Below are 13454 nucleotides of genomic sequence, written 5' to 3'. Positions count from 1 at the left end.
GAGTGACATTGGTCAAGCCCTCTAGTTTCAGTCTCTGAGCTCCTTCCATCTGCTAGCTCCTTGCAGAAGAGTTTTCCAAAACCGAGCAAAATTGGGTTTCAACAGATGGCACTTCCTCTGAAGTTTCCAAGTAATCCCTTCATCTGACTCACACTTTCAAAACAACACAGAGAATAATTTATCCAAAACTTTTACATTTGTTATCACCATTAAAAAGCAAAAGTGGAGAAACAGCACAGCTGGTAGGGTGTTTGTTTGCTTTGCATATGGCTGACCTGGGTTTGATCCCAGCATTTCATATGGTCCCAGGAGCACTGCCAGGAGTAACCCCTGAGAATGGCTGGGTGTGACACAAAAAAACAAAACAACAGCATTTCATTACCCAGTCATAGAGAGAAAACTATTGGATGACTCTAGAGGGACAGAGAAGCCAAAGGAAGAAACAAAGTCACAGCAAGAGAAAGAAGGGAGGAGGAGGGCTGGGCTTGAAGGAGGGACGCAGGTGGGAGGAGAGACTGTTTATAGAAGACAAAGCTGATGGCACTGATGGGAAAGTCTGGGGTACAGACTGTACTTTACACAACTCTCTGAGCATGCTCTGAGATGTATGCTTAGAGATTACTCAAATGAAAAGTCAAACGTCTGTTTACCACAATACAAAGCAGATTTCACATCAAAATATTGACTTCTGGTTCCTCTTTCAAGAGGACAAATGGAAGAAACAGAGACTATAAGGGGAGTAAGGCACTTGCCTTGCATATATCCCACCACAATCTGATCCCTGGCACCATATATGGCACAGTCACAAGTGCCCTCTGAATGCACAGCCAGAAATGTGGGTGTGACCAAAAAAAAAAAATCACAAACTAAAGCCACTGGCAACCCTGTCACCCTTCCCCCAACTTCATGCCTATTTTACCTGGATGGTCAGACCCTCCCACATCCAACAAAGGGGTTGCCTGCGGGGTGGGACAGAAGCCTGAGCAAGGAGCAGCAGGTAGAGAAGAGACGCAGGTTGACAGGTTGGTTTCTGAGAGGCTTTTCTGTTTAGAAGCCACACATGGTGGTTAGGGCCTTATAATAGCCCGTCATCCTGATACCTACAGACCCGCCAGGCTAGAGAGGGGCTGCAGGCGCCAGGGTGGGCCTGGCTTGAGAAAGGCCTCACTATCCATCCATTCACCTTTAGGGCTTTATAATTAATAATGAATACGACAACCCTTGTCATGCTTGTCAAGGCTGCAGCTGTGGGCATGTGTCCTCCCACTGCTGTCAAACCCCCTTTTTGCTTTCACTGGTTCACATCTACACATCTATACAACCTGGCAACCTCCCAGGAGCATTTGGACATGTGATCCTGGTCCCCAGATCATCTCATCCAAACAGCACCAGTCTAGTCCTGTACCCTCCACCTGGCTGACTCCTTTCTTCTTCTTCTTTTTTTTTTTTTGTGGTTTTTGGGTCACACCCGGCAGCGCTCAAGGGGTTATTCCTGGCTCCAGGCTCAGAAATTGCTCCTGGCAGGCACGGGGGACCATATGGGACGCCGGGATTCGAACCGATGACCTCCTGCATGAAAGGCAAACGCCTTACCTCCATGCTATCTCTCCGGCCCCTGACTCCTTTCTTCTAATGAATAAAGAGGGAGTAGAATTTAGACAGTAGTGGTGAGGCATTGGGAACACTTAGGGTATATAGAACCAGACTTTACCTCCAGCCCCCCAGCATCATTCAAACCTCCACAGGCTGCTGACATGAGGGTCCTGAGTGGGAACCTTCAACAAGTGCAAGGGGACATGTGAGGACTGTGAGATTAACCTCACCTTGGATTTTAGCCAGCTCTGTGAGAAATGCATAAACCTGGGGTAATAATGCCTATGATGAACCAAACCCACAAGCAGCCAAGGGCTGGGGCCCAGAATCCAGCTTCATTGGTTGGATCCTGACTATCAACTGAGTGAAACAAATGCAGCTGAGGCTGGGAAACTGTCGTTTCATGTTTGGCAGCTTGGCACATTAAAGAGTTTATGCTGAAGGAGCTAGAGGAGAGAGCTGGAGGAAGGAATTAGAGGACACAGAAGAGTAGAAAAGCGAGTAAAGGAAGGAGTTAGAAAGGAGTAGAGAAAGGAGTTATACATGATAATGATGTGGGCCAGAGAGATAGCACAGCGGTAGGGTGTTTGCCTTGCACAACCCAGGAGATGGTGGTTTGATTCCCAACATCCTATATGCTCTCCTGAGCCTGCCAGGGGTGATTTCTGATCACAGAGCCAGGAGTAACCCCTGAGCACCACTGGGTGTGACCCCAACCCCCCCAAAGGAACCCCTGGCAGTGATGAAGGGGTTGAGGGAGTAGAGGAAGGAGCAGAAGAGAAGAGGGAGCTAATAGAAAATAGGAGTGAGTGGAGAGAGCTGGAGAAGGGTTAGTGACAAGGGAGTAGAGGAGGGAGTGGGAGTAGAGGAGGTAATTAGATAAGAATTCTCCCAGCTTCCTTACCTTTGAAACCAGTCAGAAGCCTTCAGAGGGGCTCTCCCTCAGGGCAGAAGAGAGATTGCACTAATCTCTTAAGGAAAAGTATAAAGGAGACAAAGACACATTTACCCCAGGCAACCCTGGCCTCTTCTCATCCTGCCACATTCTTTTTTTTTTTTTTTTTTGGTTTTTGGGCCACACCCTGTGACGCTCAGGGGTTACTCCTGGCTATGTGCTCAGAAGTTGCTCCTGGCTTGGGGGACCATATGGGACACCGGGGGATCGAACCATGGTCCGTCCTAGGCTAGCGCAGGCAAGGCAGGCACCTTACCTTTAGCGCCACCGCCCGGCCCCTATCCTGCCACATTCTTCCAAGACCAGCACCCACTATCAAGTCAAGTGTAAAAAGCACACAGGTCTAACCAATCCTTCACTTCCTTAAGAAGTTTTTTCTTCACCTCTCTTTGCCAATTCGGTTCTGAGATACACCCACGGTCATGGAGATCACCTAGACTTTTGCTCTCCTAAAATGTGCATTATTGTTTTGCTTGGGTTCGGCCTTTACAAAATGGCGTCCTTTCTTGTTCAGAACCCAGGTCCCAACAGCTCTAAATTTCCATTGCTCAACCCAGCTGGGGAGCACACCTGTGGGTGTCAAATACCTGCAAATGAGCAAGAACAACAGGGAGGACACTTGCCTTGCATGCAACTGGGTTCAATCCCAGCCCCAACCCTACTTGGTCCCCTGAGCCCTGCCAGAAGTGATCTCTGAGCACAGGAACAGGAAGAGGAACGGGATTCAGGCCTGAGCACCACTACTGTGGCCCCAAAACAACAAATATCTGCGGGTATCCAAAGATTCAAGAAGAAAAGAGATTGCTAAATAACAACAGCCTGTTAGTGATTTGATTATTATATTGATTGCACGTTGAAGCAGAATTTGGAGAAAAATAGAATTTAAATTATACTACATTAAAAATGCATAGAACACTAAAGTCATTTTCACTGTTTCTTTTCATTTTAAATTCTGCCTTTTAAAAAAAATATTCCTGGTTTTTGTTTAGCACCTGGCTCTACACTCAGAGATCACTATTGGTGGGGCTTAGGGGGTCATATGTGGTACCAGGGAAAGAATCTGGGTTGGCCACTCGTAAGGCAAGTGCTCTATTCACTATACTATTTTTCTGGCTCAAATTTTGCCCATTTTAAATGTGACTGTTAGAATATGTAATTATAGGTATCCTATGTTCTACTTCTATTGCATAGTGCTATTTTATTATAATACTTGTTTTTGTTTTTGTTTTTGGGGACACACCCAGCAGTGCTCAGGGGTTATTCCTGGCTCTACGCTCAGAAATCACTCCCGGCAGGCTCGGGGGACCATATGGGATACCGGGATTCGAACCACCGTCCTTCTGCATGAAAGGCAAATGCCTTATCTCCATGCTATCTCTCTGGCATATATCTATTTATTTGATCAGATTTGGGTGCTGGGCTTGCACAGGGGCTATTCCTGGCCCTGTGCTCAGAAGTGAATTTCTTTTTGTTTGTTTGTTTGTTTGCTTGCCTTTTTTTTTTTTTTTTGTGATTTTTGGGTCACACCTGGCAGTGCTCAGGGGTTATTCCTGGCTCCGTGCTCAGAAATTGTTCCTGGCAGGCACGGGGGACCATATGGGACGCCGGGATTCGAACCGATAACCTTCTGCATGGAAGGCAAACGCCTTACCTTCATGCTATCTCTCCGGCCCCTGTTTGCTTGCTTTTTGGGCCACACCCGGTGACACTCAGGGGTTGCTCCTGGCTTGGGGGACCATGTGGGGCACCGGGGGATCGAACCGTGGTCCATCCTAGGTTAGCTGCATGCAAGGCAAACGTCCTATCGCGTGTGCCACCACTCTGGCCCCAGAAGTGAACTTCTGACAGTGTTCAGTGAACCATGTATGGTGGGTGGTGATCTGAACCAGGCTCATGGCCATTGAAGTCATATGCAAGACAAATAAATGCCTTCCCTCTATCACTTGGGCCCAGACAGTGCTACTTCAGACAACCCAGATGGATGCAACTTCTACAAAAGAGCTTTTGTAAGGTTACTGCAGGAAAAACCAGACTCCCACCCACCCATTAAAGGGTAGAGTGGTGTTATGAATACTCCTTTGGGGCTATAGGCTCCACATAAGGCCAAGGTGGAGCTGACTGGCAAGTGTTACCATGTCAGTCTCCTTCGGTGCCACAAATTCTTAGACACTGCACACAGTTTCTTCCTAGCCTGCTCCACCCAAGATTCTTCTGAAACTCATATAGTAACAGTGTCTCCACACACATAGATTATTTCACTTCAAACAAGGGAACAAGTGTAGCTGTCCCTCTCCTCCCCACTGCAATCACTGGCTCTTCCAGTCCCACCTTCCCGGATGAGCTCAATTCAAGCAGCACAATCTGACCTCCAGCAAAATGTGATTGTGGAGCTGTGAGGAAGGCAATTAGAATACATCAAATTGAGAGCTACGCACACAAACTGGAGAAACAGCCACACACTTGCCCCCACAAACCAATGTTTGATTTGCTCAGGGCAAAACTAAAACCATGCATTATTTAAAAAAATAAAATCTCTTTAAAATTATATGCACCAGAGGCTGGAGCAATAGTACAGCAGGGTGTTTGGGTAGGGTGTTTGCCTCACACACAGCCGATCTGGGTTCTATTCCTGACTGCCGTGAGTGATCCCCTAGAGCAGAGCTTAGGGTAAGCCCTGAGTATTGCCAGATGTGGACACCCCCCCAAAAAAAAAAACCAAAAACCAGTAAAATTATATGTACCAGGAGCCAGAGAGATACTACAAAGGTTAAGTACTTGCTTGCATGTGTCCAGCCCAACTTGAATCTCCCCATAGCACTTATGGTCCCCTGAGTATGTCCAGGGGTCACTACTGAGCATAGCCAGAAATAGACTCTGAGCACCATGGTGTATGTCTACAAACATACTTACTCATAAACACATTAACATATGTTTATGTATATATTCATAACGTATGTAAACATAATAATAAACAAACATGTGAATGTATATATGAGAGAGGCAGCTCAACTGACTGGAGCATGTGCTTTGAATGAAGGAAACCCATATTTAATCCCCTATACCAGGGGTCTCAAACTCAATTTACCTGGGGGCCGCAGGAGGCAAAGTCAGGGTGATCCTTGAGTGCAAAGTCAGTAGTAAGCCTTGAACATTGGGGGATGTGACCCAAACAACTAAAACAAAACAAAACAAAAAAAAGATTCCTCTAGGGCAGGGCCACAAAATGTTGTACGGAGGGCCACAAATGGCCCGCGGGCCACAAGTTTGAGACCCCTGCATACCAATGGTCTCCCAACACTGCCTGGAATGACTCCCAAGCACTTTCATATATGGCCCAAAAGATAAACAATATTAAATAAGCAATACTAAGTCCACAATAAGACTCAGTATTGGCCTAAAGTTGGGTTCAAATTACCTTTCTTTAACTTAATAGCTGCAGAACTCTGGATAAGGCTAATTGATATGGGTCTCAATTTCTTTTTTCTTTTTTTTTTTTTTTTTTTTGGTTTTTGGGCCACACCCAACGGTGCTCAGGGGTTACTCCTGGCTGTCTGCTCAGAAATAGCTCCTGGCAGGCACGGGGGACCATATGGGACACCGGGATTCGAACCAACCACCTTAGGTCCTGGATCGGCTGCTTGCAAGGCAAACGCCGCTGTGCTATCTCTCCGGGCCCATGGGTCTCAATTTCTTCAACTAAAATCATGGATACAACTCTACCTACCTCATAGCCTTGAGAGAAGAAATTAAGTTAGTTAACAGAAGAAATATGCCTTGTTCATACTAGGAATTAAATGGACATTTTCTCATTCATTCAATTAAGTAAAGATACTGAAAATGCTATTCTAGGGCCAAAATGATAATACAAGGTAAAGGTGCTTCCCTTGCCATGGCTGACCCAGGTCTAATCCCCGGCATCCCATATGGTCCCTTGAGTCTGCCAGGAGTAATTCCTGAGTGCAGAGTCAGGAATAACCTCTGAGCATTGCTGGTGTCACCTAAAACACACATAAAAAGTAAACATTTTAAAGAATATATTTTCTTGGGCCGGAGCAGTGGCACGGAGCGGTAAGACATTTACCTTGGGCCCAGAGAGATAGCACAGCGTTGTTTGCCTTGCAAGCAGCCGATCCAGGACCTAAGGTGGTTGGTTCGAATCCCGGTGTCCCATATGGTCCCCCATGCCTGCCAGGAGCTATTTCTGAGCAGACAGCCAGGAGTAACCCCTGAGCACTGCCGGGTGTTACCCAAAAAAAAAAAAAAAGACATTTACCTTGCTGGATCTAGTTTAGGACAAACAGTGATTCGATCTCCCAGCATCCTATATGGTCCCCCAAGCCAGGAGCGATTTCTGAGCACAATCTCCCAGCATCCTATATGGTCCCCCAAGCCAGGAGCGATTTCTGAGCACATAGCCAGGAGTAACCCCAGAACGTCACCAGGTGTGGCCCTCCAAAACAAAACAAAACAAAACAAAACGAATGTATTCAGGGGCCGGTGAGGTGGCGCTAGAGGTAAGGTGTCTGCCTTGCAAGTGCTAGCCAAAGAAGGACCGAGGTTCGATCTCCCGGCGTCCCATATGGTCCCCCCAAGCCAGGGGCAATTTCTGAGCACTTAGCCAGGAGTAACCCCTGAGCATCAAATGGGTGTGACCCAAAAAACCAAAACCAAAAAAAAAAAAAAAAAGAATGTATTCTTTTGGGGCCCAAGTGATAGCATAGCAGGTAGGGCTTTTGCCTTGCACGGAGCAGATCCAGGTTCGATCCCCAGCATCCCATATGGTCCTCCATCCTGTCAGAAGTGATTCTTTTTTGTTTGTTTGTTTTTGGGTCACACCTGACTGTGTTCAGGGGTTATTGCTGGTTCGGTACTCAGAAGTTGCTCCTGGTAGGCTCAGAGGATCAGATGGGATGCCGGGAATTGAACCCAAGTCTGTACTGGATTGGCTGCACGCAAGGCAAATGCCCTACCGCTGTGCTATCTCTCCGGCCCCCAGAAGTGATTGTTGAGCAGAGAGCCAGAAATAACCCAAGTGCCACCAGGTATGGCCAAACAAATAAGCAAAAAAAGGAATTTATTCTCCTAGAGGTTGAAAATGAATTGTCTATATGCTCTAATATGCTTTCTTTAGGGGAGAGGGGCTTAATCCAATTTATTTTTTTGCTTTTTTGTTATTATTCTGTTTTGGAGTCACACTTGGGGGGTGCTCAGGGCTTACTGAGCTCTGCACTCAGGAGTCACTCCTATTAGTGCTCAGTAGGGATCATGGAATGCCGGGGATCAAACCCAGTTTGGCTATGTAAAAGGCAAGCACCCTATCTGATGTACTATATTGCTCAGGCTCCAGTTCACATTTTTTACGTAGGGGAATTCTCTCTCTTACATCTGACTGCTGGTGCCTGGTATGATTTGAAAATCCTGCTTGGGGGCTGGAGAGATAGTACAGTGGTAAGGCGTTTGCCTTGCATGCAGAAGGACGGTGGTTCAAATCCCAGCATCCCATATGACACACCACCACCACCACCACCCCTGAGCCTGCCCGGGGCAATTTCTGAGCATAGAGCCAGGAGTAGCCCCTGAGCAATGCCGGGTGTGACCCCAAAACAAAACAAAACACACACACACACACACACACACACACACACACACACACACACACACACAAATCCTGCCTTTCTCGTGTAAGGCCCTGAATTTGATTCCTAGCACTGAAATAACAGCAACAACAATAATTCAGCATGAAAAGTCTGAAAATATAAGGTTCATCATTGTTATCCTTGATTTTGCACCTAACAGAGGGGCCAGAGCGATAGCACCGTGGTAGGGCTTTTGCCTTGCACGAGGCCAACCATGGATGGACCTGGTTTGATTCCTGGCATCCCATATGGTCCCCTGAGCCTACCAGGAGTGATTTCTGAGCTCAGAGCGAGGATTAACCCCTGAGCACCATCAGGTGTGGCCCATAAAAAAAATAAAATTAAACAAAAAAAGGCAGCTTGAATAAAATAAAATTAATGTAGGGGCCAAAGAGAATGTACAGCAGAGAAGGAGCTTGCCTAGCATGTGTCCAACCTGGGTTGGATCCCTGTATCCTATATGTTCCCCTGACATCACCCGGAGTGATTCATGAATGCAATCAGGAGTTATTCCTGAGCACAGCCAAGTTAATCAAATTAGGTAAAAGAAGAAAATATGTCCTGTGCACACTATAGGCCCCAACCAACCAATAATCAAACAAACAAAAATAAATAACTGTTAGATGGCATATGGAAAAATCAGGGTTGGTGCTGGCAAGGAACACGTAAGAAGCTTTGCAGGAAAAGGGGATAAGCAGGCCTAGCTGATGCACATCAGGGTCAAGTTCGAAGCCAGGATTATGCTACTGAATGACATTTTGACAGTTTTGTGAAGACTTTTGGCTAAAAGGCAAATCTCAAGGTGGACTGTTAATATTTTGCCTCCATTCCCTTTGACTAAGAACATTGTGTGAAAACATCCAGTTTTGCAAGGAAGCTCAGACAATTTTGTTTTCATTCGGTTCTGTTGAATTTAGGATTAGGTTGGAGAGGTCAAAATAAAGGAATGGCTCCAAATGCAAATAGTGCAAATGAATGCTGCCCCTGGGGGGGTGGGGGTTTTAAATGTAGGATTCTTAGCAATTCCAGACCTTCCTGGGGAACAGGGTGGAGAAGAAATAACTAAACTGCTCTGGTTAAAATTTAAAGCTACATCGGGCCTTAGGTTCTCTACCAGATATAGAAAGAGGAGGTTGAAAACCTATTGAGTGTACTTTAAGATTAGTGTATCGGATTCTGTCATCAGTACCCCAACGCCTGAGTACTTTGATGTCTGCAGGACACCACCCACCCTCTCCCATCTAACTCTCCAGTTTTCCCCTCCCGCAACAATGGGCATAGGATCTAATCCTCGCCTCCAGTTAAGAGGAAGGAGAAACAGAGGTTTGGCATTTGCCTTGCTTGTGGCGGAAGTTGCTGGACAATCCTTCAAACCCGGGCCCTGCATATAGTCACCCTATGCCAGGTCCCTGCCCAGCATGCCAGGTGTGCCCCATAGAAGAGGAAGATTTAACCCTCTTAAAACTAGAAGTTTCCTTTATACACCAGCCTTATTGCCTTCAGCAAAGCAAAAATATAACAGCACCACACTCAAGGCCCCACTGCAAGAGAATTTTTGAGCTACACCCTGCAGTGCTCAGGGTTTGGTTCCTCTTGGCTCTGCATTCAGGAATCACTCCCAGCAGTACTTGGGAGACCATTTGGGATGCCGGGGATCAAACTGGGTCGCCACAAGACAAAACCCACCTTACTAGCCCTAAGAAGATATAGAATAGGGAAAAGGCCCCTTCTACAAATTTGGGGAGGAGGGGGAGGTTGTTTATTTTTTTGGGGGGTCACACCCTGCGACGCTCAGGGGTTACTTCTGGCTCTGCACTCAGAAATCCCTCCTAGCAGGCATGGGATGCTGGGATTTGAACCACCATCCTTCCTGGGTCGGCTGCGTGCAAGGCAAATGCCCGGCCGCTGTGCTATCTCTCCGGCCCTGAGGTTGGATTCTTTTAAACATAGCTGGTGGTATCAGTGGTTACACCCTGATCAGTGCTCAGGAGTCCCTGGTAGTGTTTGGGAAATCCTGAGGTGCTGGGGATAGAACCTAGGCCTCCTGCAAAGAGTTTATTTCAACTAGTTGAGTTATCTATTTCTTTGTTTGTTTGTTTGTTTGTTTTTGGGTCACACCCAGCAGTGCTCAGGGGTTCCTCCTGGCTCTTTGCTCCTGGCAGGCTCAGGGCCCATATGGGATGCTGGGATTTGAATCACCATCCTTCTGCAGGCAAGGCAAACGCCTTACCACTGCGCTATCTGTCCGGCCCAGAGTTATCTATTTCTGTTATCTCATCCTAAACACCTTTATTTTTAAGTCTAATAAGTTTATTTGGGAAATAAAGGAAGGTAAGGAGATAGGTGAGGTAAAGTATGTTCCGGTACTCGAGAGAACACAGGCTTCTCCGAATGGAGAGAGCCAGCACACACTCCAGCATTCAAGTAGGTACATACCACATTGCAAGAGAGGAGACAGGGGCCGTATTGGAATGACCGGTTTCCACACTATTCAGGATGGTGTTTGTCACTCATTGAAGTACCTTTGAATTGACATGTGCTCAGGCACCATGAACCCCACAACAACACATGCCCCCGAACACCTGTTTTTGTTTGGGACCTAGACCTGCCTGTGGTCAGGGCTTATTCCTGGCTCTGCTCTCAAGGGTCACTCGTGGTGGATCTCAGTGGATCATATGAGGTTTTGGGGATTAAACCCTTCCTGCTATAATATTGCTCTGACCCCTGAACACCTACTTTTTTTTTTTTTTTTTTGGTTTTTCGGGTCACACCCGTTTGATGCTCAGGGGTTACTCTGGCTAAGCACTCAGAAATTGCCCCTGGCTTGAGGGGACCATATGGGATCAAACCGCGGTCCTTCCTTGGCTAGCGCTTGCAAGATAGACACCTAACCTCTAGTACCACCTTGCCGGCCCCAACACCTACATTTTTTTAACTGCTTGATCCATCTATCCCCTCACTTCAAATCCACTCAAACTTCAGAACATTTAGCACCAAGGGTGTGAGAAAGCCAAATATTATTGGCTTGGGGGATCACACCTAGCAGTGTTCAGGGGCTCAGAAGACCATAAAGGGTGCCAGGGATGGAGTCCAATGGGTAACATGCAAGACAAGTGCCCGGCTCACTGTATTATGTCCTAGGTACAAGATTTTAAGTTCCATTTCCAGACTTGCTTGCCTTTGATATTTATTTACACTGATTCCCAAATGACACAGTTTCTACTGTAACTCAAATTCTTTTCCTGATGGTGAAAGTGAACAGAATAGAACAGGATGAAAATTTACCTTTTGCAGACAATTGAGCTATGGGAGAATTCACAACAAGAAGCACTTGGGTTTGTAATGCAATGGGAAAAAAACTAAGTGACAAAATTTAGGCTACCCAATCAACTAGCCCATTCCTAGTCTCTAAAGTGTACTGTCACTTTTCAGTAAAAATGTTTTTACTCCAAACCAACAAAAAACAAAACCAAAAAAATCTCACATTCGTGTCTGTGTCATCACGAGCCTGAGACACAACGGATTTGTGAGTCTCTGAGTAAAAAGAAAAGGTAAGATATGAACTTTCTAGGCCTTGACTATTCACAGCAAGATTTTGACTCCCTTCTGCATGGCTGGGCTCTGAGAGTGAGTTGGCACCAAGCACCGTTCCCACTGTCCTGGCTTCGGTCTCATGTCAAAAAGGAGGTGATCAAAAGAAAGCGAGAAACAGTGCCAACCACCAAAGGACAGTGCCCCGTGAATGAGCCCGTGTACTAAGGAGAAAACTAATAGCACTCGAGGAAGGGGCAGGGTCCTGCCCAAAACACCAGTGGAAAGCCTACTGGCAGACAACAGCCTGATGCCCCTGAACAGTCTTTCTGGAAGCACAGTCAAGCTGGTGGCTGGCTGCTTCTGGAAGGGGAGCCCTTAAAAGACCCTCTATTTCAGAGACATGCTTTCTGCAGGGAAGGAGACAATTGAGACAAGCAAAAGTCTCCTACTTTGGTTTTCCTGGCCCCTCTCTTTACATAGCACCTTAGTCACAATTACTCAGTCCCACCCCACCCACAGGTCACTCCAAGTCACAAACAAAGCAGAAGTCAGAAAGGCATCGTCTCCCAGTGTCAGGTGCAGTGGAGTCTGACCCAACATAGCTTAGGCCATCATGATCTGAACCCAACTGGGTCACACACAGTTCCTCTCCCAACAACTGCCCAAGACCCCCACTCTACGCACCTGATTGCCAAAGACAGCCACGGAGCAGGCGGTGGAGACCTCATTGGCCCCGAACCAGACGGAAGCCAGGCGGGAGGGCATGCCCAGGATGAAGACCTGCGCCACGGAGCAGATAACCTGGCCCAGCACGGTGACGGGGAAGAGATGGGGCTTGAGGCTGCCCAGCTTCACCCAGGCCCCCAGGCAGTTGAGCGCGGAGCCGGTGAGCGCGATGGTGCGCAGACCGAATTTCTCCAGCAGCCAGGCCACGGGCAGGAGGAGAGGGATGTAGGTCAGCATGTAACACATGGACAGCCAGTCGATGGCTAAGGCGCTGACGCCGTAGAAGTGCATGAAGATGTTGCTGATGGAGCTGTACTGGATCCACTGGAAGGCGTTGCACAAGGAGTAACAGCTGAACACCAGGACCACCGCCCAGCGGCGTCTGGTCACCTTGATGACGCCCAGGTTGTCTGGGCCACCGGTGGTGGGGTCCAGGCCGGCAGGCTGCGCCAAGGTACTGGGGTGTGCCGAGCCGCCGGGTTGCTCAGAGACGCTGGGATAGATGGAGACGCTGGGGTTGATGGAGACGCTGGGGTGGTCGGAGACGCTGGGGTCTATGGAGACGCTGGGCTGGTCGGAGACGCTGATGTGTGGCCGGAGGATGGACTCCTGGGACGGGGTGCCATCGTCCTCCCGGTGGTTGATACCTTCATTCACCATGACCACAGTGGCTTCGGGTGCTGGGAACGCGGGGTGGGTGTCTAGATTGTGGGGTGGTGTCCGCTGCTGTTTCTCAAGCTCAGGAGCACCCACCCAGGGGTGCCCAGAACCCACAAACCGTCCAAGCCACAGAAGCAAGGGAGAGCTGGGGCGCTCCGTGCGCTCACCCCAGACCTGCGGCTGCCACTTCGCCTTGGCCAAGTAAGTCTCTGGGCCCCGGCCGTTGATTGCGTCCCGGGCCGGACAGCTCACGCCTTGTCCCACCCGGTCCTGGCCAAGCCAAACCGTTCCAGCAATTGCAGCCTCTTCTCGGCGCAGGGAAAAAGTTCGCTCCGGGCGCAGCTACTTCT

At 48.0% G+C, this 13454-nt stretch overlaps 1 protein-coding gene across 1 annotated transcript in view; it reads right to left on the bottom strand.

Annotated features, from left to right (window-relative positions):
• FLVCR2 (FLVCR heme transporter 2) overlaps positions 1-13130 on the bottom strand; it is a 70502-nt gene extending 57372 nt beyond the window's left edge. The window contains exon 1 of the mRNA XM_049770542.1: positions 12403-13130. Within this exon, the coding sequence (XP_049626499.1) occupies positions 12403-13104 (702 nt within the window). The 5' untranslated portion in view covers positions 13105-13130. The remainder of the gene's footprint in view (positions 1-12402) is intronic.
• Between the last annotated feature and the right edge of the window lie 324 nt (positions 13131-13454).

Source organism: Suncus etruscus, chromosome 3, assembly GCF_024139225.1.
Source record: "Suncus etruscus isolate mSunEtr1 chromosome 3, mSunEtr1.pri.cur, whole genome shotgun sequence".
Taxonomy (NCBI): domain Eukaryota; kingdom Metazoa; phylum Chordata; class Mammalia; order Eulipotyphla; family Soricidae; genus Suncus; species Suncus etruscus.
The sequence above is the reverse complement of the archived record's forward strand: the minus strand, read 5'-3'. Positions and strand labels throughout refer to the sequence as shown.